This window comes from Cucurbita pepo, chromosome 13 (genome assembly GCF_057944985.1).
Source record: "Cucurbita pepo subsp. pepo isolate OVF chromosome 13, ASM5794498v1, whole genome shotgun sequence".
NCBI lineage: Eukaryota > Viridiplantae > Streptophyta > Magnoliopsida > Cucurbitales > Cucurbitaceae > Cucurbita > Cucurbita pepo.
The window spans coordinates 13,327,077-13,348,881 of NC_141810.1; the positions used below are offsets into that span (position 1 = coordinate 13,327,077).

Sequence of the window (21,805 nt, forward strand, 5' to 3'; positions counted from 1 at the left end):
TTTAAATCCTTAAATATTAAAACTCACGATTCATTACATACCAGAAGATTAATACTTCATTATTTTCAAAATTATTGATAAAATTATATTTGGAATGTGAAATTTGGTAATTGGTAGAATAATCTCATACTTTAAATGGAAAGAAAAAAAAAGAAAAAAAAAGGAAAAAGGTTAATTCTACTCTCGGAAAAGCGGGAAAGATTGAACAAGAAGGTGCGTGTTTGGCGACCATCTTGATCGGCAACTTCCCAACTGACTGTCCATTTTCGATTTCATCCCTCGTCGGTCGTCGCAGATCTGAGATCCTCCTCCTTGCCTTCCATCTGCATTTGCGATTCTACTTCATTGCCACCGCATTCACTAGTTTTGGTGCCGGATTCAGGACTGTTAATTTTGAGAACGACGAGCTGAAAATGGTGCTGATATCGGTCGTTCGGGATTATATCAACAAGATGTTGCAGGACATCTCCGGCATGAAGGTTTTCATCCTCGATTCTCAGACGGTATGCGCCATCGTGTTCATTACATTTCTTCAATCTTCTTTCGGATGTGTATTATGGAATCCTATAGCCTGATAACGCGCCCTGTGTAGTTTTTGTATATGATTTCTTCGATCTCTATCATTCACAGTGCAGAATAATGATAAATTTTGATTGTTATTGCTTTTGGTTTCAGGTTAGTGTCGTTAGTGTGGCGTACTCACAGTCGGAGCTTCTTCAGAAAGAAGTGTTTTTGGTTGAATTGGTAGATACCATATCGATGTCAAGAGAATCCATGTATCATCTGAAAGCGGTTTGCTTTCTCAGGCCTACATCAGAGAATATACAGCTTTTGCGTCGTCAGCTGGCCAATTCTAGATTTGGGGAGTATCACCTTTGTGAGTTCTTCATTTCTTTTATGGATTTCTAACTTGTGTAAGTAACTTTGAGACTCTGTAACGATCTTCCATTGATACGTTAATCATTCTTCTGTGTATCTGAATTACAGTTTTCTCCAACATTTTGAAGGAAACTCAGATTCATATACTAGCTGATTCAGACGAGCAGGATGTTGTGCAGCAAGTTGTGGTAATTTTTCTTCTTACAGAAAATTATTAACAAATTTGTGACGTTGGTTGAGGAGGAGAACAAAACACCCTTTAAAAGGGTGTGGAAACCTTCCCCTAGAAGACGCGTTTTAAAGCTTTGAGGGGAAGCCCGAAAAGAAAGGCCCAAAGAGGAAAATACCTGCTAGCAGTGGGCCTGGGTCGTTACAAATGGTATCAGAGCCAGATACTGGTTGTTCCCCTAAGGAAGTAGACACGAGGCCCAGATACTGGTTGTTCCCCTAAGGAAGTAGACACGAGGCGGTGTGCCAGTAAGGACGCTGGGCCCCAAAGGGAGGTGGATTTAGCAGGGGTCCCACATCCTTTGGAGAAAGGAACGAGTGCCAGCGAGGACGCTGGGCCTCGAAGGGGGTGGATTGTGATATCCCACATTGGTTGGGGGAGGAGAACACCTTCCCCTAGAAGATGCATTTTATAGTCTTGAGAGGAAGCCCGAAAGGGAAATCCCAAAGAGAACAATATCTACTAGGTGGGCCTCAGTCGTTACAAAATTTGTGCTATTATATGTGGATGAGATCAGGGAAGATTAATCCAGATTAAGTTCTTAAGTACAATAGTATCATGGAATCATGGTTCTTCTCGGTCGTACCATGTCAAAGAGACGGTTAGGTTATCAATGGCATGAACCTTCTTATATGTGTCATTGATCCTGCTCACTAGCCTTATTATAGATCTCCATTCTCTACTCATCCTGTTCATCATTTGAAATAGCTGGTTTGCATGAGTTTCATATTGTACTGTATTCCCATGTTAGCTTTAATTGTGATAATCACATATAACTATCAAACGAACCATGCAGGAATTTTATGGCGATTTCATGGCCATTGATCCTTATCATTTCACTTTAAATATGGCATCAAACCACATATACATGATCCCGGCAGTTGTTGATCCTCCAAGTTTGCAACATTTCTGTGACCGTGTTGTAGATGGCCTTGCAGCACTTTTCTTGGCGTTAAAACAAAGACCTGTCATTCGGTACCAAAGGACTTCTGACGTTGCCAAGAGGATAGCACAGGAAACATCAGTACGTAATTTCTTACTATTATAAGTTGCACTTTCTTACTTTAATTTGTTAGTTAACCCGTTCGTATTTATATTCGAACTCTAGAAGCGGTGTCGTGACTTCAGATTTGTACTTTTCTTTTTTATTTTAGGCTTTATTATCACAAGTTCAAGGGTCACAATCTTTAAATTTGATTGTTTCTGATGTACCAGAAACTTATGTATCAACAAGAAAGTGGTCTGTTCGATTTTCGAAGAACAGAAGTCTCCCCTTTGTTGCTGGTAATTGATAGGAGGGATGACCCGCTGACTCCCCTGCTGAATCAATGGACGTATCAGGTATTGGGATCACAAAAATTACTCTTTGCTTTGTTGTTACTACATGATGGTGTTGGTTGTTCATAGTTATGTTTTCTAGGCAATGGTTCATGAATTGTTAGGTATTCAAGACAATAAAGTGGACTTGAAAAGCATTGGGAAATCTTCAAAGGATCATCAGGTATAAAGCTCACTCTTCTACTCTGCACTAATATGCATTTTCTATTGGACAATTAAACATATTCAAGATAAACGCAGGAGGTTGTGCTATCATCAGAGCAAGATTCGTTTTATAAAGCTAATATGTACAATAATTTTGGAGAAATTGGAATGAATATCAAGAAGTTGGTGGATGATTTTCAGCAAATTGCCAAAAGTAACCAGAACATACAGACAATAGGTGAAATTCTTTGTAGGTATTTGTGACGTATCAACTACGGGGGGGAAATTGCGTCACGAAATTGTTTTTTGTTGCTTTGTTTTGTGTAGAGGACATGGCCAAGTTCGTTGACAATTATCCAGAGTACAGAAAAATGCATGGTAATGTTTCGAAACATGTGACATTGGTGACAGAGTTGAGTAAAATAGTTGAGGAGCGAAAGCTTATGTTCGTTTCACAGACAGAACAGGAATTGGCTTGCAATGGTGGGCAAATGGCTGCTTTTGAGGTTATAATATTTTCTCCATCGTGAATATGCCATGCATTTTTCTCCCTCATATCTGTACAACGTTGAAATCATGATATAGTCCCATATTCATGTTTTGATCGACATCCATTTTAGTCGTTTTCTTAGCACGATACTTGAGAACTATAATCTGGATACATTAGTCGTTTGATTGAAACAAATTTTATTAAATGTTAGATGTTCCTTGTTTTTTATATCCTGCTCTTTGCTTTTCAGGCTGTAACAAGTCTTTTGAACAATGAGAGTACTTCTGATATAGACCGCATGCGCTTAGTTATGTTATATGCCTTACGCTATGAGAAGGAGAGCCCTGTCCAACTGATGCAGCTTTTCAATAAATTGGCTTCTTGTTCTGCCAAATATAAGAAAGGGGTACTCTATACATTTATACATTTAAGCACTAGTTTCAACACTTTTTTACTTTTTTTTTTCTACTTCTTCGATGTAACGGCCCAGGCCCACCGCTAGCAGATATTGTCCTCTTTGGACTTTCATTTTCGGGCTTCCCCTCAAGGCTTTAAAACGTGTCTGCTAGGGAAAGGTTTCCACACCCTTATAAAAAGGTGTTTCGTTCTCCTCTCCAACCAATGTGGGATATCACAATCCACCCCCCTTTAGGGCCCAGTGTCCTCGCTAGCACTCGTTCCTTTTCCTCGCTGGCACATCGTCCGGAACCTGGCTCTGATATCAACCGTAACGACCCAGACCCACCACTAGCAGATATTGTCCTCTTGGGATTTTCTCTTTCAGACTTCCCCTCATGGTTTTAAAACGCGTCTGCTAGAGAAAGATTTCCACACCCTTATAAAAGGGTATTTCGTTCTCCTTCCCAACCAATGTGGAATATCACAAAAGATTTAAACATGCTCGATTATGTTATGGTTATTATTTACACTATGTGGATTCATGATATCTCTGTGTTTGTAAGAAGCTAGTTATTCTTTGGCCGACTATTATGATAATATTGTTCACATACTTCTATTCTTAGCTAGTCTTCAATTATCTTGATATGCTCAACAACATGGTATGACAGCTTATACAGTTTCTTTTAAAACAAGCTGGTGTTGATAAGCGAACGGGCGATCTTTATGGAAATCGAGATCTTTTGAATATTGCCCGTAACATGGCTCGTGGATTAAAGGTATGCTGGAAGCTTTTATAAAAGAAATACATAATTTAAACTTGTTTTGTAGTTTAGGGTGCTTATGTACTGTTCTCTTCACTTCTGTTTTAGGGGGTTGAGAACGTTTACACTCAGCATCAACCTCTTGTCGTCCAGACTATGGAAAGTATAATCAAGGGACGATTGAGAGATGTCGACTATCCGTTCGTTGGAAATCACTTTCAGCAAGGAAGGTTTGTCGTTAGTGTGAGCGTGTGTCTAACCAGATAAAAGTTAATTGATCTATTAAATATAAAAGTCGAATATAACTCTAAACTTTCCGTCTTGTGTCTAATAAGTTCATGCATTACGTGAGTGTCTATCAGATACTTTCTAAAATTCAAAGACCAAATAGACACAAACTTGAAAGTTCACAGTCCATCGACCTAGCATGACCTCTAAACGAGAATATGATGATCATCTTAGTATTTTCCTTTTTCAACGCATGTTAAATTTTATGAATTGAAGTTGGGTAGCTACTTTGTTATGAAGCAGGCCACAAGAAGTCATAATTTTTATCGTCGGTGGGACGACATATGAGGAGTCACGTTCTGTAGCCTTACAAAACTCGACTACTTCTGGAATACGTTTTATACTGGGCGGTTCTGTTGTTCTAAACTCTAGGAGGTAAGCAATGAATCTCCTACCAACTATATAATCGTAATGCCTTTACGAACACCTTGAGCTAGTCGTTATTTTTCGTGATGTCACCATTTGGCGCAGGTTTTTGAAGGACTTGGAAGAAGCTCAGCGTAAATCTCGTTCGAGCGCCACGGTGATTTGAATCTCAACATCCTCCAAAGTAACAATTTCCAACAATCAGGTCAATCTTAATTTTCTGCTCATAGTAGAACAAATCTAAATGTCCCATTGTGGCGTATACAAAAATCCCTCATTCTTTTTTGTATATTTGGAAGCAATATAATATAATTGAGATGTTAGCATCTAGAGATATAGATTATGGAACGTTAACTAAATTTTGTTATTCATATCCCATATTAATTATGAAAATGCTTTTATCCTATTTTAAATAAAAGGGTATCTAGGTTGATTGAGAATAAATGTTTATATATAATCGTGAATAAATTTATTATTAGAATTAATTTAAATAATTGAATTGTACTAATTATCATTTCAATGTTCGATGTTCGATAGTCAATTTCTTATCCCTATAATCATTTTATAATAAAAAAAAGCATATTTTAATCGTTAAATATTTTGTTTTTGTATCATATATTAATTATACTTTATGAAAATTGCATGATAAGATAAGATACGATAGTTAATTGTATATAAATAAAATAATCAAATGATTATAAATAAAATAATCAAATGATAATGACGGAAGATATTTTTTTTAATTATAAAAGCTAAGAATGACGCAAAATGAGTAATTTAGAGGTCAATTTTTGAAATATATTTAAATAATTCCCTTAAATTATTTCCATTTGGACCCTGCCTACGTAGGTAGGCGACAACTATGATACCTATTTTGTCTTGCTCACTGATGACGTGGATTTACAAATAATTCGATGACGTGGATTTACAAATAATTCCATGTAGCCACGTCACACGTTTGCGGCTTCCCCCGTAACTCCGTTGCCTATAAAGCAAACTGGTCGTCCACGTCTTAGAGGCAGCTAAAGACGGGAAACTTCTACCCGGGACGGCCCATCGGCGCTTTCTCCCTCACCTGTGGGTCCCGGGGGTTGCCTTCAATCGACGGCTGAAATTCTAACTTCTTCACCGACTTCGTCATTTTAGTCGTTTCGATTTCGTTCTTCGTCGTCAAACACGTTTCCGATTGCAGAACCATCTTCCGATTTCCTCATTTCTGTTGTGTTTACCATACCGACGCTTGATATTACCTCCGGCGAATTCATTTTCTGCTGAGGTATTAATCGCTTAACGCTGAACTTTCCCCGGGAGATCTCCTCCGCAGGTTTGAATGGATATTCTCTATCCTCTCTCGTTTCCTGTGAAATGTTGTGGTTGTATTTCGTTTGACGTTAGTTTTAGCTTTTAAGGTCGTTATTTGCTGGTTGATTGGTGTTTTAGGGTTTAAATCCTGTGTTGACTTGTGAAACTTAATATGATTATCCTGTGCGCCCGGCTGGGAAGTTAGCAATGCAGTCCTCTAATTTACAATTATTTAATACTATTCTCGAAGCATCTTTTTGTTATTGAGGTGGATTTTTCAGTATTTATCAGTAATTGCAATCTTCTTTGTCCTGGTTGAAGACTACGCTGTATGAGACTGCTAGTTATCGTGTAAGCTTGTTCTGTAGATCTTAATTTTGTAGTCTTGATGGTCACTTGCAATGTTGAATCACGCTTGCGCTCATAGAGTTTTGAGTTCACTTATGATCATTGCTTGAAATATCATATGCATTCTAATTTGTGAGTGATGATTGCTTTTGCGCACCACCGACGACTTACCTTGATCATATTATAACTGAAGATATTGATTTATTTTCCTTGGGAATCTGAATGCTGCCGAAATACTACATTCCTAGTGTAGGGGACTACACTGGCTTGGACGTGGAGGGAAATTGTGATTAGAAGTATTTCCTTACTATTACTGGTTAAATATACACATAGTGGGAGTTGATATTACTTCAAAGCATGATAGTGTAGCCGGTTTGTCTAACGTTCTTATATTTGTGTCTTCTCCCATGGTTTTTTGTTCTAGTCGTCTTATTCATTTTCTGGGTATGAGAGTCCGGATGGTTGCTGATTCCTGATGTTTATTCAGAACGTTTTGACTTTGTAGGCCTAATTTATATTGTTTGATGGGGTTCTTCAACCTTTATAATTTTATATCTACATTCTTAGAAGTTCAAAATATTTTCTTTCATAAGCTGGACCTTTCTGGAGTGCACTGAAGCCTCAAGATAACTTATTCCTGGCGAATCTGTATTCTTTTTTTTTTTTTTTTTTTTTTTTTACTTTTGCAAGGGCTTGATGCGGTTTTCTCTGAGATCTCAAACTAGGAGTGATCTGGAAGAAAAAATAATTGTAGAATAAGACATTGAAAGATTGGTTGATGAGTTAGCCTTGATCGAGCACATTCCTAGTTAACCAGTTTCTTTAAACAGTTTTGCTTGATGGGATGGAGGATGTTCTTCTACACTCTGTTTATTCTCTTCAATATGGTTGAATCCTCCAGTAGATCAGGGAAGATGTGGTTACTGAATCTAAGCACCGAAGCAGCTCCTAACTTCAGCTGGACAATTTTCAGTGCTGGTGTATTCGTCATTGTTGCACTTGTTCTTTCCACACTTCTCATCATTGAGCATTTAGCTTCTTATAATCAGCCAGAGGTCTGTTGTGTTCCTTCATTTGATTGGATTTCCAAAGGACTAGTTATATTATCTTCTGTGAAATTCTTGAACGCTTCTACTTTGCTGCTTGGGTGGGAATACATCCCCATGTCCAATCATACTCACTGTTGAAGCAATGTGTTAGCGTTGGTGGATTTCATTTTGATGTCTAATCATATATCTGACCAAAATTATAACATTGGTTACATAGATGTCAAACACACATGTTGTGTGAAGAATGAAGCTAATTTGAGTTTTACTTCTTTGAATTTCATAGTGTAGGGGCTATACATAAACTTGTGCGTTTTCTCATGTTTTGCTTACTTTGAGAGATGATACTATCAATAGTATATATTTCTTTTGGCACTATTCCGTTGATTGACAGATTACCTTTCTTTCTTTCAGGAACAGAAGTTTCTGATTGGTCTTATACTGATGGTTCCTGTTTACTCTCTAGAATCGGTGAGAGGAACACTACTTCCGTTTTTCTTTACATCATTTATTTGTTTGATTTTTAATTTATTATAATTGCTCCATTTATTATATTTTTTTAAAGAAGAGGATCTGGTTTTTGTTGGCACGAGAACTTTCTGAATGTATTTAATTTGAATTTGACATTTTTCTACTTTTTGTTCCAGTATTTATTCATTTATTATTATTATTATTTTGCTGCAGTTCCTGTCTTTGTTAAATTCAAATGGTGCATTCAATTGGGAAGTGATACGGGACTGCTATGAGGCTTTTGCATTATATTGCTTTGAAAGATACCTTATTGCTTGCTTGGGTACGTTTATCATACTGCAATTATGTTCGTTGGTGTTTTTTTTTCTCCGGCTGCAGGTTGTCCAAACATTTTTGGTGCTACCCATTTTCCTTTCTTTGTGCTAATTATAAGGCTCTTTATTTCCACCTTCATTTGCACGTGTTAGTTGTAGTATGTACTGTGAGATATAAAATGTTTTGATGGGTGATTAACTCATTTTACAAGATTAGTTTAATGCCCTCAAATAATGCTGAAAATTTTACAATTTTTATGTGGTTGAAAGGTGGTGAGAAACGTACACTCGAATTCATGGAAAGTCAGACTGTTTTTGATTCTGACACACCTCTTTTGGCGGAAAAATATGCATATGGGGTTGTAGAACATCCTTTTCCCTTAAATTGCTTCGTAAGGGATTGGTATCTTGGTTCTGACTTCTATCATGCGGTTAAAATTGGTATCGTTCAATATGTATGTGATCATTCTTTTGCTCTCTCTTTCTTTTGAAATAAGTATGTTTTGTCAAATTCATATCATGGTTTTGGTCCTTGATTGACATCTCAGATGATATTGAAGATGATATGTGCTCTCCTAGCTATGATTCTTGAAAGTTTCGGGGTCTATGGAGAAGGAAAGTTTAACTGGAGATATGGGTATGTGCCCTGATTTACTTTTGTGGATATTTTAAACCTTTTAACATCACAGATACCTTATGATCTCGATTGACTATAATGCAGACAAATGTAGTCGAACCTCTCTTCTGGATTTAGATGTTTGTGAACTTCTAGTTCTAACATACTTTTCCAAGGCTTTGTGCATTGATTTTGACCAGTCTCTCTTACGTTCTACAGCTATCCCTATTTGGCGGTTGTACTTAATTTTAGTCAATCGTGGGCCCTGTATTGTCTTCTCCAATTCTATTCTGTCACAAAGGACAAATTGGAATCAATTAAACCATTGGCCAAGTTTCTTGTGTTCAAGTCGATCGTTTTCCTCACTTGGTGGCAAGGTGTTGCCGTTGCCTTTCTTTTCTCAGTAGGAGCTTTTAAAGGGTCCTTGGCTCGCGAGCTAAAGACGCGCATACAAGATTACCTCATATGCATTGAGGTGAGCTGAGACTATATTTCTTGCCCATTTGCTCCATATATCTTACAGTAGTGCTTTTAGGCTTGCCCTTCACATTATTTCGTTCTTTTCTTGGGAGGATTGATAAATTTAACTTATTTTCAATCCGTACTTGGAAGATTAAGATGTCATTGGAGTTGAAACTTATCAAGAGTATGGGTACTAGCTGATGTTTGATTAGGACGCTTGGGTATCATTTTAAAAAGTGAACCATCTGTACATTCAAGGGGAAGGAGGAAACTTCGTAAGGCCCATTTGAGGGTTGTTTGATAATTTTCTCGGTTATCCCGTATGGATCATGCGGCTGATACTCCATGCGATCTGAAATTAAGCGAGTTTGATTGTCAAAGAGTGTTCAATAACTTATTTTATTTTCTTGTTTCATTTCATTCAGATGGGTATTGCTGCCGTCGCACATGTTTACACCTTTCCAGCAGTACCTTATAAACGTGGAGAAAGATGTGTTCGCAATGTTGCGGTGCTAACCGACTACGCATCCTTAGGAACGCCACCTGATCCAGAGGAGGTTAGAGACTCCGAACGAATAACTAAAATACGCTTGGGTCGCCATGATGAGAGAGAGAAGCGTTTGAGTTTTCCCCAGAGTGTTCGAGATGTTGTAATTGGAAGCGGCGAAATTGTAAGACCTAACCTTATTCTTTCTAATCCTGCAATGGCTTCTCATTTTATTTGCGAGCATTGATAAGTCCTCCGTGACTTTGTTCCGTATCAGATTGTCGATGACATGAAGTATACAGTCACACACGTCGTAGAACCAGTCGAAAGGGGTATTTCAAAACTTAACAAAACGATCAATCGGTTCTCCGAAAATGTTAAACGGCATCAAGAACAGCGGAAGAGTGCGAAGGACGATAGTTATCTGATTCCTTTGAAGTCCTGGTCAAGAGAATTTTCTGAAGTTAAAGAAAATGTTACACAAGGCAGCGTTAGTGACAGTGGAATATCCAATGGTAAGAGACAAAGAATTGGCAGATAAGATGGCATTGGTGTATTAAGTAAGTAATGTAAATCATGGGAACCCATATGTTGGCATGATTATTAACCATGCTGATGTTCTTAGTTTAGAAAAAGGAATCGACGGCGGGGACGTTAGCTTGCTAACCTTACCGGCCCTTGCCCCCTGTAGAGCTAACCCTTAACCCAAACTCAATCAGATTAGCTTCACACACGGGAGGAAACAAGAAAAAGGAATCGACGGCCGTGTTCTGCGGGAAAGATGTGGTGACTATTTAGCCATCGATCAAAGTAAGCTCTTCTGTTTCCTCGGAGCCATTGTTTGCCCCCAAAATTTGCTTTCATGCAAGACTTCTTTAACTATATTGTTTATTCAGTAATCATGAACAGTGAACTTACCACAATTGTTGCTTTCTCTCTCTCTCTGGTTCTCAGGTTGGTATTTTTATTTATCTTCTGGCATTTCTGGATTGTATTAAACATAATTGACACCAAGTACAGTGATATTTATGCATTTTGTGTAACTATCCATGCAATTCATATTCCGCAATTGATAGTCCCAACATTCTCCTGCAATGAATCTTTCGAGCATGTTTTATCTTTACTCACACTCATTTCAGAAATTTTTTTAATAGGTCATTCAACATATAATTATTGAGCCATCTATATTCATGATCCTCTTATTTAAATGTGATATCGGTTCATTCATATATTATTTTTTATTCAAGTATCACATAAATAGAAAGGTTGTACTATGTTTGTAGGTTAGTTTTTTTTTTTTTTTTTTTTTTAAATATTATTATAATATTTTGCAAGAAAACAATAATATTTAAAAATATAGTTAATTAAAATCGGAATGACGTTATTTTCTTTTCTTTTTTTTTTTTCAAATCAAAGAATAACTAAGATAGGATGGAAAATGAATATTTCTTAAAGTTTCATAGTTAGGTAAGAGATTTCCTCCACGAACATTATGGATCCAAACTTGGAGAACGGAAGCGTTATTATATGGTCCTAATGAGTCTAAAGAACAGTTTTTTTAATTAAAATTTTTTATAAACACGAAACAAAGCGAAAGATATTAATTGACATTATATTTTTAATCAAAAGATTTCCACAGTCACATGTTCGAACTAAAAAATGGATCGGTTTAGAATAATTTTTCAAAAAATTATAAATAAAATTGTGAGTGGTTGTTCCAAATCTATGCCTTTAATTATTATGCTAGTCATAATTTTTATATTTAATTATACCAATTTCTTGAAAGTGACCTGTACTGAGAAAATTCAATTTTAAATTACTTTTTAAAGGGTTAAAAAATGTTTTTAAATTTTTTTTAATATGAATCACTTGGATAAGATTCTCAAAAACAAAATTATAATAATTTTTTAATTAAAAAAAAAAACGAAAAAGATTTTTTTAAAAAATCGTATATTCTTTAAATTTCCATTGGTCGTGGACGAAAAGCCAGACATTTGGATGGTGAATCCAAAAAGGAGAACAAAAACACACCACTTGAAATTAACATTGAAATTTCAAACTTCGAAAAGTTGCAGTGAGGCAATGGATTATGTCAGTGATGATTTCACGAACACCGCCATTGGAAGCAACCATCTTCCCTTTCGTTGTTCTCCGTCGTTATATAACCCGCCATTGCCCTCTTACTCACAACCCAAATCCGCCCCCAAATCCTTGATTTCACAATGGCCTCTGGGGATGAGAAGTATCGTTCGCTTTTGCTTGGAGATGAAGAGAAGAACACCAAATGGAGATTTGGGGTTCCTCCGAACTACGATGTTGTCAACAAGCTCTTCGAAGAAGAGCGGACTAATGTAATTTCTTTCTCTGTTTTCTTGGATTGAACTGTTTTGATCTGTTTCCATTAGGGTTTTAATTGTGAAAGGGTGTGATTCCTTTTAAGCTTTTGATTTATAAGTTTCACTGTGGAAGGTATGGCCTGTTGGATCACTTGAAGAGAGAGTGCAAAGCCTGGTGAAGAATTTTGAGATGGAAATGTTCCATAAGATTTCAAGCACTGATTTCAGAACAATAGATTTAAACAAGTTTACTTTCTGTCTCAATGGTATGAACAATAGATTTAAACAAGTTTATTTCATCTAATTGATGATAAACTAAACAAAACAATGATTTCTCAGGAAGAAAGCCTTTAAGTATTGAAGAAACTAGTAAACTTGGAGGTTACAATCCCTTCCTTCAGACCTCCATCCCTGAGGAGTATAGGTACTATAATGCTGCAAAGGAGACTGCTGCATCTTCTCACCAAGCTTTCACTGCCACGTTCCCTCGAGGTTTTGCTCTCGAGATTATCCAAGTTTATTCGGGGCCTCCTGATATTGTGTTCAAGTTTAGGCATTGGGGATACATGGAGGGAGCTTTTAAAAGCCATGCCCCCACTGGGGAGAGAATTGAATTCTTTGGAGTTGCCATTTTTAAGGTAGGATCCAGCTTCAATGAGCTTGTATGTTGTTACTGTTTTTGGCTTGTTCTTATTGAAGTTTTTGATGAACCAGGTGAATGAGAATGATATAATTTTGGGGGTGGAGTTCTTTTTTGACCCAGGGGAGTTGCTTGGGAAACTCATGAAAGGTCCTCGCTTGGATGGCTCGGTTGAAAAGGCGGTTTCGAGCTGCCCTATCTTGAGAAACACAGGGTAGAGTTTTAAGTTATGGTTTGATATTTCAATCTTGTACTTATCTATTGCCTGGTATTACAAGTATATCATGAAGTAATGAAGCATATAAATGTAGCCATATCTTATCTACTAGTTGGAATAAAGCTCTATATCTTTCATGTTCGACACTGTCAGTTTTCCCCCCTTTTTTCCCCAACTGAAGTACTGAAATTATAATCAGTATTGTGCAGCAAATCATGGAGACGTATATTGATCGTATAGAACTCTTGGCTCTACAACTTATCAATGACAGGATCTTTCCCGGACTTACCCTGTCTTGGAAAATTTCTAGGCTAGTTTAGTTTTTGATACAGTTTTGCTTAGAAACAAAGATTACAAACTGCCTTTTTGGGCAAGGATTCGGTAACCACATTCTGCATCGTTTATGTGAGATTCCACATCGGTTGGAGAATAGAACGAAACATGTTTATAAGGGTGTGGAAACCTCTCCCTAGAAGACCCGTTTTAAAAACCTTGAGGGGAAGCCCAAAGAGGACAATATCTCCTAGCGGTGGGCTTGGGCTGTTACAAATGGTATCAGAGCCAGACACCGGATGATGTGTAGCGTGGAGGTTAAGCCTCGAAGGGGGGTGGACACGAGGCGGCGTGCTAGCAAGGACGCTGGCCTCGAAAGGGGGTGGATTGTGAGATCGTGTATCAGTTGGAGAGGAGAACGGAGCATTCTTTATAAGGGTGTGGAACTCTCTTCCTAGCATAGGCGTTTTAAAAACCTTGAGGAAAAACCCGAAAGAGAAAGTCGAAAGAGGATAATACCTGCTAGCGGCGGACTTGGGCTGTTACATAATGATTTTGTAGACATTGACTAAACAGAAAACACCATATATTATGCAATTCAAGATTACAGATTCGACTCGAGGCCTAGTAATTCTACAAGTTACATGACAAACCTACCTATTACATCTGTATGAAACAGAAAGACCATAAGTGTATGCATACAATACCTGCACCAAGTTTGGATGGAAAACAAGGAAAATTTCCTATGATACGCGTATGACAGTGTATTTACATGTAAGAAAATGTAAATGAAACAAAGAGAACTCAAAACTTGTGAAACTGTTCTTCTTTTGTCCCTTGGTCTCGCTCTATGCAGACTTCAAGCGATCTAACCTGTACAGTCTCTAGAAAAAACAAAACATTCTCAGTAGCTAAACTTTCATTGAATTGATCTGTAGTGCTGAAACTAATACTTGAGTTTACCAGAATGGAATGGATATCTTCTAGAAAAGGCGAGAGCCGGGAAATGAAGGAGTCGATTTCCTCCGAAAGGGTGTCGTTTTTTTTGTCTTTGGCCATTAGAAGATTAGCAAAGGTTTCGCTATCAGGCACAAGTTTCAGAGCTATCTGCAAGAACCATAGTACTCTTCTTGTTAATACAAAACTACCATGATCTAATTCAGAAAGCAGCAGATGAAGAAGTAGAATTACTTTGAAAGCAGCAGATGATATCCATCCATGCCATGGCTTAAGAGTGAGGCTATACGCTTCCTCTACTGCTTGCTCCATGCTCATCCTAGGTTCTTCTTTTAACTTCTGCAATAAGGACACTATAAAATCCAGGGACCTAAATCACAGTAAAACTCCATAATCAGTGTTATATCTTATCTCGTTTCTCATTTGTTCACAGGTGAATGAATGAGTGTATGAATGAATCTTACCTTGTCAGCCACAGAAACGCTCTGCTACAGCTGGTGAGCTTCCTAGTACTCCCTTCATTTGTCTCTTTCTTAAGAATTTCTACCATATTTGAATACATGGAAGGATCAGACTCATATAGGCTCTCCAACCTCTGCATTTCAGACAAAGAAACTATAAGGAATAGACACAGAGAGAGAGAGAGAGAGAGAGAGAGAGAGAGAGAGAGATTTATGCCATTTCTGATGCTGTTTATACCTGAATATTCTGATGAATGTCTTGTCTTAGAACAGTCATTGTCGGTCCTACCTTATCTGCAGCAAAAAAGAACCAAACCAATCTCATTTAACAGAAACATGTCCTGTCTGTCTACAGTTCTCAAGACAAGCAGAAATTGAGAGGTACCAAGAAATTGAAGGATCAAATTGCAAACAGAGAGGAAGGGCTTGGTGGGTATGTCAGAAGCGGCATGATCAACAGGTTTGAACTGAGCCAACACTGAAAGCTCTGCAGTTGCAGACCTCATTTCAGGTTCCTTTTCCACTTCTCTCTTTCTCTTCATATATAAACTAAGCTTCTTGTGGTTTCTTCACTTCTTGTGGTTTTCTGTACTGAATCTTCTCATAAAGGAGGGACCTTTCTTTCTCCTTCTTCTTCTTGTGCTTCTCTGCTGCTTCAGAAAATTCCCCAACAGGCTAAACCTCTGGGCTGAGCTCTCTCTAAAGTTCCCCTTTATATATTCATTTATCTTTTGATTAAAGAATGCTTTCTAATTTATGAAATGTTGATGGTGACTGCAGGTTTGACCTCTATTATCAGTAACCTCCCTGATTAAATAATTGTTTGAATCTGTAACAGGACTTTTAAGATTAATAAATCTCATCCAGTTCGGCTTCCGATTCATCAAATACCGTGAGATTCCACATCGGTTGGGAAAGAGAACGAAACACTCTTTATAAGGGTGTGTAAACCTCTCTCTAGCAGACGTGTTTTAAAAACTTTGAAGGAAAGCACGAATGGAAAGCCCAAAGAGGACAATATGTGCTAGTGGTGGACCGTTACAAATGGTATTAGAGCTAGACATCGAGTGATGTGTCATCGAGGAGGCTGAGCCTCGAAGGGGGTGGATCTCAAAGGGGGTGGATTTGAGGGGTACCACATTGATTGGTAAAGGAAACAAGTGCCAGTTAGGACGTTGGGCCCCGAAGGAGGTGGATTGAAAGATCCCAAGACGGATTATTAAATAAATTTGTACTTTTTGGGAAAGAAAAAAAAAAGCAATAAATGATATGAAAAAAGGTTATTGTTTGTGGATTTTGATCATGTTTGGAATGGGTAAAGGTGGAAGCAAGTAGAAAATAAAAGCGGCTCCTAAAAAAAGTAAGCCAAATTATATCACGTCCCCATAAAGATGATGCTGCCATGGCTATGCCTCCCATGGTTATATCTATCATTGTTCCCATAAATCCAATAATATGATATCAAAATATCACCAAAATATTATAACCATCCCCGAAAATATCAATAACTTTAATTTTAGAATAGTCTACTAGAGAGAGGTTTTCACACTCTTATAAGAAATGTTTTGTACTCCCTTCGTGGGATCCCACAATCCACCCACTTGGAGTCCGGTGTCCACGCTGATACACCGCTTGGTGTCTAGCTCTGATACCATTTGTAACCGCTCAAGCCCACCGTTAGCAGATATTGTCTGCTTTGGTCCATTACGTATCGTCGTCAGCCTTACAGTTTTAAAACGTGTCTACCAGAAAAAAGTGTCATATTCATATGGAATTATGTATATAATTAATAGAACATTCGACATTCAATTATATGTTAAATATTTATAATATTGATTTTTTTTTTTTTTTAATTCTATTCATATGACTTTAAATACCTCAAATAACCCTTTTTGTAAATTAAAAAATTGGAGGACTAAAATAAAAAAATAAATTGCTAGAGCTTGACCCATGCCAAAAAGAAATTAATGTAATCTGTGAGCTAAATCCAACTTATAAAAAAAAAAAAAAAATAAATAAATAAATAAATAAATAACATTAAATTATTATTATTATTTTGAAAATGTTAATGTTATAATTGTGGGCGTAAATAAATGTAATTTTTAAAATGAAATATGGGAGTATTTTAATTAAGGAAGGTTAAACGTATTTAGAATTTGAATTAAAAAATTAAGCAATGCCGTAAGCATACACGCAGATGCAGCTAATGACACTTTGTATTTTATTAGAATATATCGAAGGATTTATGTTAATTAATCAAGTTTTTTTTTTTTTTTTTTTTTTTTAATTAGGTGATGATTAGACATTTAATGTATTCAGCTAAACCACTCATAACTGGACCGATGTTTACTATCGTTAATTAATTTATAAGATTAAATGGGTTTAGATTCAACCTCGCACGTTCTTTTAGAATATTCTTCTGTATAAATTTAGCTATTGTCTGATTTGACTCGTTACGTATAATCGTTATATTCACGGTTTTAAAACGCATCTTTTATGAGAGAGGGCCAACCATTTGTAACAACCTAAACCAACTGAGCATAACTCAATTGAGACGTACTTTGTATATAGCGTTGGGTATCTCGAGATCAAGTCCTGAGAATTAGACATAAGTATACGTTTGAAGATGATACAGCTAAGTTGGTACTTTCGACCAATAAGTTAAAAGTTTAAATTTTTTAAATTGTTGTACGAGTCTTGTCTACCGATAAAAAGCTTTTAATTTAACCATTTATAATAATGTTTTGAAATTGATGTTAGATTTGTGAAATGAAAGTGATATGTCATATGGTTTATAAGCATTTTTTCAACATTATAAATACAATAATTATATGGATCTAGGAAAATATTAATTTAAACAAACCCAAAAGGCATGCTTCATGAATTAATATTTTAAACTTTCTTTTATATATATTTATTCCTAATACCTCTTATTTAAATATTAAAAAAAGGAATACCCTTGACTCTATTATTTATTTATTTATTTATTTAAGCCATTGTTTCTAAGTTGGGCTTAAAAATGACCGTGTCATACAATTGGGCTTGGGCCTTAATAGTTGTTGGGCTTCATGATTTGAATTGTTTTTGGAGGAATTGGGCCGTAGAGCTAACATGGAGGCCCAAATTGAAAATTATTATATATTTATTACCATTTATATCCAAATTATCTCCCTATTTGACACGTAGACCAAAATTCAATATAAAATTAATAAAAAAGCTGCCACGTCATTACGTCCAAAACTGTCCCTTTTCAAACCGGGACCAAATTCACACCTCATAGTGTCATATTAAATTTAAATTAATATTCTTTATTAGCTTATATTTAATTGGTTCTCAATTAATAAAATATACTTAATAAATCAGTATTTCAATCACAATCCACAATTATTAAATAAATAAAACTAATAATAACAGTTTTTCGACTAATTTGATAAATCTAAGTCAATGTCAAGTACCAACCGATGATAATGAACGAAAGGGTAAATAACTGTAAAGTTATATACAGTAAACTGAACCATATATATATATATATATATATATGGGGTGTAGCTTTGAAAATGTACCTATATTCTCTACATACTCATCAATACAAATTTTTTAGTCAGAATTCTTCTTGCATTTTCTCTCTCCTGTTTCTTTGTGTTCGTTGAAGCGATTCTAACAACTACAGCCTATATCTTACCAGTGATGCAAAAGTGAACTCTGATGGAGCTAGCTGGACGTGAATTGAAAACTCAAAACGAAAGTGAAATATCAGCTATTCTAATGCAACGTGCATATGTAGAATGGAATTAGATCTAAAGCTCATTACAAGGACAATCACATATTTATTTCCCCTAATTAATTAGTTTAGTTTCGAGACTTCTTTCAAAAAATCACAAATGGAATCGACTGTATCAAAAGAGTGATCTCTTGACATAGCTGAAACTCGATAAAACATGGCATGCCCAAAAGATGTAGGTCCAATGACATTGAACCAAGGTGCGCAAAATTGGTGAGAAATTGATAGGAACCACAAAAATAATAAGTATAGAGGAAACGTAACCAAATATCCCTTGCCATTAATTCACACAACTCGCAGATTCATGATCCTTTTTTCAAGCCATGTGATTTGTTGACATCACATTGTTGACTTTCTCAACCTTCTCCTCCCTTCCATTCGCGATTTGGATCATGTATTTTAAATAAAAATAGCGTTGTTAAGCTTTGTAATTGCGTTTATCCACACGAAACACATAACGATCTAGGCACTGTATCAAAACGAGGCTCGGTGAAAGACCCTATAAAGCTTCACTGTTATTCGGGATTGGCTTTGGGTCTTTCCTGCGCAGCTTAGGTGGAGAGCGAAGAAGGCCCCTGAACCATCAGTGAGATACCACTCTAGAAAAGTTATAATTTTAATGACACGAGCCAAGAGACAATCTCAGGTAGTCAACAATTATTCAACTAAATAATACATAATATAACACAAGAACGAAAAATAATATTTCATGAAGTCAGTGCTATAATCACCAATATGCCTCTGCAGGTACACTAAATTTTATTTTAACATATAGTTTCCAATGTAACAGTACCCAATCCCATGTTTATATATATATATATATATATATATATATATATAAGTATAAGTATATAAATGTAATGATATAATTAGAAATATTCGACATTATTTACGGCTGCAAAGTCGAATGAGCTCCAATTATCTCCCACTTCACAGAATTGATTCGCATTATAATTGCAAGAAAAAGAGTCCAATTCTTGGATTTGTTGCGACGCCCATACTTCTTCCTCAACGCCCAATTCCGCGTGTAACCCAAACGGAGTATTTTCGTAATTTCCCATAATCCCCTGTTTTTGTTCTTGGGGTTGATTTTCCTCCTCAATTAACAAATCCGACAACCCTTCAAAGAAGATTTCACAATTCTCTAAAGGGTCAACGGATTCGGGCGAGCTGGTCAACGCGTGGTGCTCGGTACTCGGTGGGGCGGTGTTCAAATATCTAGCGAAAACGGCAGCAAGATCGATATCGGGTCCATTAGAGGAGGATTCAGTGATTTGTGTACAAGTGTCGGGGTTGGTAGAACGTGAGACAGTTGATGATCGTGAGGACCTGGTACGACGACTCTTACGACAGCCACCGCCGATAGGGACGTTACGGAGGGAACCGCCTTTGGTCCAATAGCGTCGACAGGATTTACAAAAGTATCTAGGTTGGGAGAGGCTGTAGTTGTTGTAATAACAGAATTTGGTATTGGCGGAGGCGCAACGAGGGCAATTTGGAGCTGTTTCGAGATGAGGCTTCCATTTCCGCTCGAGATGGGAGGCGAACGGCGGCGGAGGTGGAGGAGGGAGCTGGTGGTGGTCGGACATTGCTGTAGAGAACATTGAGAGAGAGAGAGAGAGAGAGAGCGGAGAGATGTGAAGATGGAGGAGAGGAAGGGAATTATGTAGAGTGAAGAGAAACGTGGGCGGTTGGAGAGTCGTTAGGGCCAAGGAAGGGTGTGAGCGTGTGTATGCAAAAAATAAAACATTAATTAATTATTTATTTATTTATAAAAGTACATTTAATAATTATTAAGGAATATTAAATAATTTAATTTATAATAATTTTTGACGTAGGAAAGCTCATGAGATTGGAGCTGTATAACAGGCGGAAGGGTCGTGGGGGTCAAAGCCCACGTGGCATCTTTTCATTGGGTGCATTACATAATTGAAAGTGATTGACGTTGATTAGTCAAACCTCACTTGGTAGTCGTTGAGAATCTGTGTACGAAATGACTCTTATATCCCCAGCCCACCAAATCTCAACTTTTAAATTGTATTATTATAAAAGCTTTTAGATTGAATTTTGATTGGACAATTATTTGTAATATAATTAAGTTGAGTTGAATTTATAATAACTAGGAAATCAATTTTTTTTTTTAAAATGTAAATTTAATAGAAGGGTAGAATGGTAATTGGGAGAAGAAGATGGTCGGCGGGGATGGGAGTGGTACAGCGTGCTTGCAGTGGTGGATTTAAGGAGAAAGATGATGAATATATATTATTTAATTAAATAAATTAGATGCAAGCGTAATAAGGATGTTGCAATGCACGTGATTAAACGGATTACGTGGCGTATCTTCGTTCGTACTAACTTCATTAATTAAATTAAATTAATATTATTTAATTATTATAGAGCTTTACTTACTTCCTTAATTACGTTGTTTAATAATCCTAGATTGCGGTTTCTCTCCCCCTCTCGTTTAATTATGCTGTTATTATGGTTGACTTCCAAATTTATTATAGATTAATCCTCGATTATGTAAATATTAAAGTAAATGAAATATACTAATGGAATCTCCCTTCATAATTGTTGAGGAAGTGACACGTGGTGGATGGATGTGCCATAGGGACTTATATTTTTAATTCCGTTCACTTTGCACTTTATTTTTAAAATAATTTTTAATTTTCAAAACATTCAATAATATTTTAAATTAAAAAAAAAAGGATAGAAGTTAAAAACTCAAAACTGTTCGGTATGAACAAAATCATTAGTAACATATTTTTTAAAAAATACCTACGGAATTTAAAAAATAATATTAAACTTTTAAAAAAATTAATTTTTTCTTTTTATCACTGTGTATCCTTAAAATTGAAGGAGATTATCTGTGAGAGGGATAGAAAGATGATATTTATTCATATATTGATGTTAAGAACTTTTTAAAAAAAAATTAAATAAAAAAGATTACTAGTGTTAATGCTATTTATGAGTATTTTTTTAAATATGGTACTGACTATAATTATATATTTTTTAAATTAAATTAAAAAGATATTAATAAAACTTTTTCAAAAGGTATTTTTAAAATATAGGTATTAAATAAATAAATAAATAAATCAGATACGTGGTATGAATGGGTTGGAGAGATCCGTAGGAATGGAGTAATGGATAAAAGGATGAGAAATCACGTGGTGGGTTTTGCATCATTTTCATGGAATATA

At 36.2% G+C, this 21,805-nt stretch overlaps 5 protein-coding genes across 10 annotated transcripts; 3 read left to right on the forward strand and 2 right to left on the reverse strand.

Moving 5' to 3' along the window:
• The first annotated feature begins 134 nt into the window (after nt 1-134).
• On the forward strand, nt 135-5,762 carry LOC111808760 (vacuolar protein sorting-associated protein 45 homolog). Of its 3 annotated transcripts, XM_087129629.1 has the most exons (14): nt 135-503; nt 676-877; nt 988-1,067; nt 1,905-2,132; nt 2,324-2,449; nt 2,529-2,609; nt 2,687-2,828; nt 2,918-3,096; nt 3,331-3,486; nt 4,148-4,255; nt 4,349-4,470; nt 4,769-4,903; nt 5,000-5,099; nt 5,744-5,762. In XM_087129629.1, exons 1-13 carry the CDS (start codon nt 414-416, stop codon nt 5,058-5,060), a joined length of 1,710 nt encoding a protein of 569 aa, XP_086985755.1. In that variant the 5' UTR covers nt 135-413; the 3' UTR covers nt 5,061-5,099; nt 5,744-5,762. The 3 variants fall into 3 exon arrangements, with proteins under 3 accessions (XP_086985755.1, XP_023550688.2, XP_023550689.2); XM_023694920.2 differs by lacking the exon at nt 5,744-5,762 and having other exon boundaries at nt 5,000-5,253; XM_023694921.2 differs by lacking the exon at nt 5,744-5,762 and having other exon boundaries at nt 4,772-4,903.
• A 34-nt stretch (nt 5,763-5,796) lies between these two features.
• LOC111808762 (protein LAZ1 homolog 1) lies at nt 5,797-11,020 on the forward strand. Of its 2 annotated transcripts, XM_023694925.2 has the most exons (9): nt 5,797-6,218; nt 7,375-7,599; nt 8,005-8,061; nt 8,275-8,383; nt 8,646-8,830; nt 8,924-9,012; nt 9,211-9,466; nt 9,879-10,124; nt 10,218-11,020. In XM_023694925.2, exons 2-9 carry the CDS (start codon nt 7,384-7,386, stop codon nt 10,479-10,481), a joined length of 1,422 nt encoding a protein of 473 aa, XP_023550693.2. In that variant the 5' UTR covers nt 5,797-6,218; nt 7,375-7,383; the 3' UTR covers nt 10,482-11,020. The 2 variants fall into 2 exon arrangements, with proteins under 2 accessions (XP_023550693.2, XP_086985757.1); XM_087129631.1 differs by lacking the exon at nt 7,375-7,599.
• A 935-nt stretch (nt 11,021-11,955) lies between these two features.
• On the forward strand, nt 11,956-15,320 carry LOC111809028 (pathogen-related protein). 3 transcript variants are annotated; one of them, XR_015423336.1, is made up of 6 exons: nt 11,956-12,291; nt 12,410-12,542; nt 12,616-12,914; nt 12,991-13,130; nt 14,797-14,860; nt 15,180-15,320. XR_015423336.1 is itself a non-coding variant. In XM_087129634.1 (5 exons), exons 1-5 carry the CDS (start codon nt 12,163-12,165, stop codon nt 14,589-14,591), a joined length of 723 nt encoding a protein of 240 aa, XP_086985760.1. In that variant the 5' UTR covers nt 11,956-12,162; the 3' UTR covers nt 14,592-14,691. The 3 variants fall into 3 exon arrangements, 2 of the variants coding, with proteins under 2 accessions (XP_086985760.1, XP_086985761.1); XM_087129634.1 differs by lacking the exons at nt 14,797-14,860; nt 15,180-15,320 and adding an exon at nt 14,570-14,691; XM_087129635.1 differs by lacking the exons at nt 14,797-14,860; nt 15,180-15,320 and having other exon boundaries at nt 11,957-12,291; nt 12,991-13,277.
• Nucleotides 13,976-15,445, reverse strand: LOC111809029 (glycolipid transfer protein 3). Its single transcript, XM_023695347.2, has 6 exons — nt 15,210-15,445; nt 15,063-15,118; nt 14,828-14,958; nt 14,598-14,733; nt 14,370-14,513; nt 13,976-14,290 (listed from the first exon to the last, which is right to left on the reverse strand). The coding sequence occupies exons 1-6, from the start codon at nt 15,364-15,366 to the stop codon at nt 14,255-14,257; spliced, it is 660 nt and encodes a 219-aa protein (XP_023551115.2). The 5' UTR covers nt 15,367-15,445; the 3' UTR covers nt 13,976-14,254.
• Nucleotides 15,446-19,437: 3,992 nt separating this feature from the next.
• On the reverse strand, nt 19,438-20,238 carry LOC111809341 (dof zinc finger protein DOF1.2-like). The gene has a single exon (XM_023695785.2). The coding sequence runs from the start codon at nt 20,207-20,209 to the stop codon at nt 19,475-19,477; it is 735 nt and encodes a 244-aa protein (XP_023551553.2). The 5' UTR covers nt 20,210-20,238; the 3' UTR covers nt 19,438-19,474.
• Between the last annotated feature and the right edge of the window lie 1,567 nt (nt 20,239-21,805).

Bases quoted from the DNA above. Each gene is read 5' to 3' on its own strand.
- LOC111808760 (XM_087129629.1), top strand. From the start codon at position 414: ATGGTGCTGATATCGGTCGTTCGGGATTATATCAACAAGATGTTGCAG. The intron at 2,450-2,528 runs GTATTGGGATCA...TATGTTTTCTAG, and splicing joins TGAATCAATGGACGTATCAG to GCAATGGTTCATGAATTGTT. The intron at 3,487-4,147 runs GTACTCTATACA...ATGGTATGACAG, and splicing joins CTGCCAAATATAAGAAAGGG to CTTATACAGTTTCTTTTAAA.
- LOC111808762 (XM_023694925.2), top strand. From the start codon at position 7,384: ATGGGATGGAGGATGTTCTTCTACACTCTGTTTATTCTCTTCAATATG. The intron at 7,600-8,004 runs GTCTGTTGTGTT...TCTTTCTTTCAG, and splicing joins CTTCTTATAATCAGCCAGAG to GAACAGAAGTTTCTGATTGG. The intron at 8,831-8,923 runs GTATGTGATCAT...TTGACATCTCAG, and splicing joins AAATTGGTATCGTTCAATAT to ATGATATTGAAGATGATATG.
- LOC111809028 (XM_087129634.1), top strand. From the start codon at position 12,163: ATGGCCTCTGGGGATGAGAAGTATCGTTCGCTTTTGCTTGGAGATGAA. The intron at 12,543-12,615 runs GTATGAACAATA...ATGATTTCTCAG, and splicing joins GTTTACTTTCTGTCTCAATG to GAAGAAAGCCTTTAAGTATT. The intron at 13,131-14,569 runs GTAGAGTTTTAA...GATCTAATTCAG, and splicing joins CCTATCTTGAGAAACACAGG to AAAGCAGCAGATGAAGAAGT.
- LOC111809029 (XM_023695347.2), bottom strand. From the start codon at position 15,366: ATGAAGAGAAAGAGAGAAGTGGAAAAGGAACCTGAAATGAGGTCTGCA. The intron at 14,959-15,062 runs GTATAAACAGCA...TCTGAAATGCAG, and splicing joins ACATTCATCAGAATATTCAG to AGGTTGGAGAGCCTATATGA. The intron at 14,734-14,827 runs GTAAGATTCATT...ACTGTGATTTAG, and splicing joins GCGTTTCTGTGGCTGACAAG to GTCCCTGGATTTTATAGTGT.
- LOC111809341 (XM_023695785.2), bottom strand. From the start codon at position 20,209: ATGTTCTCTACAGCAATGTCCGACCACCACCAGCTCCCTCCTCCACCT.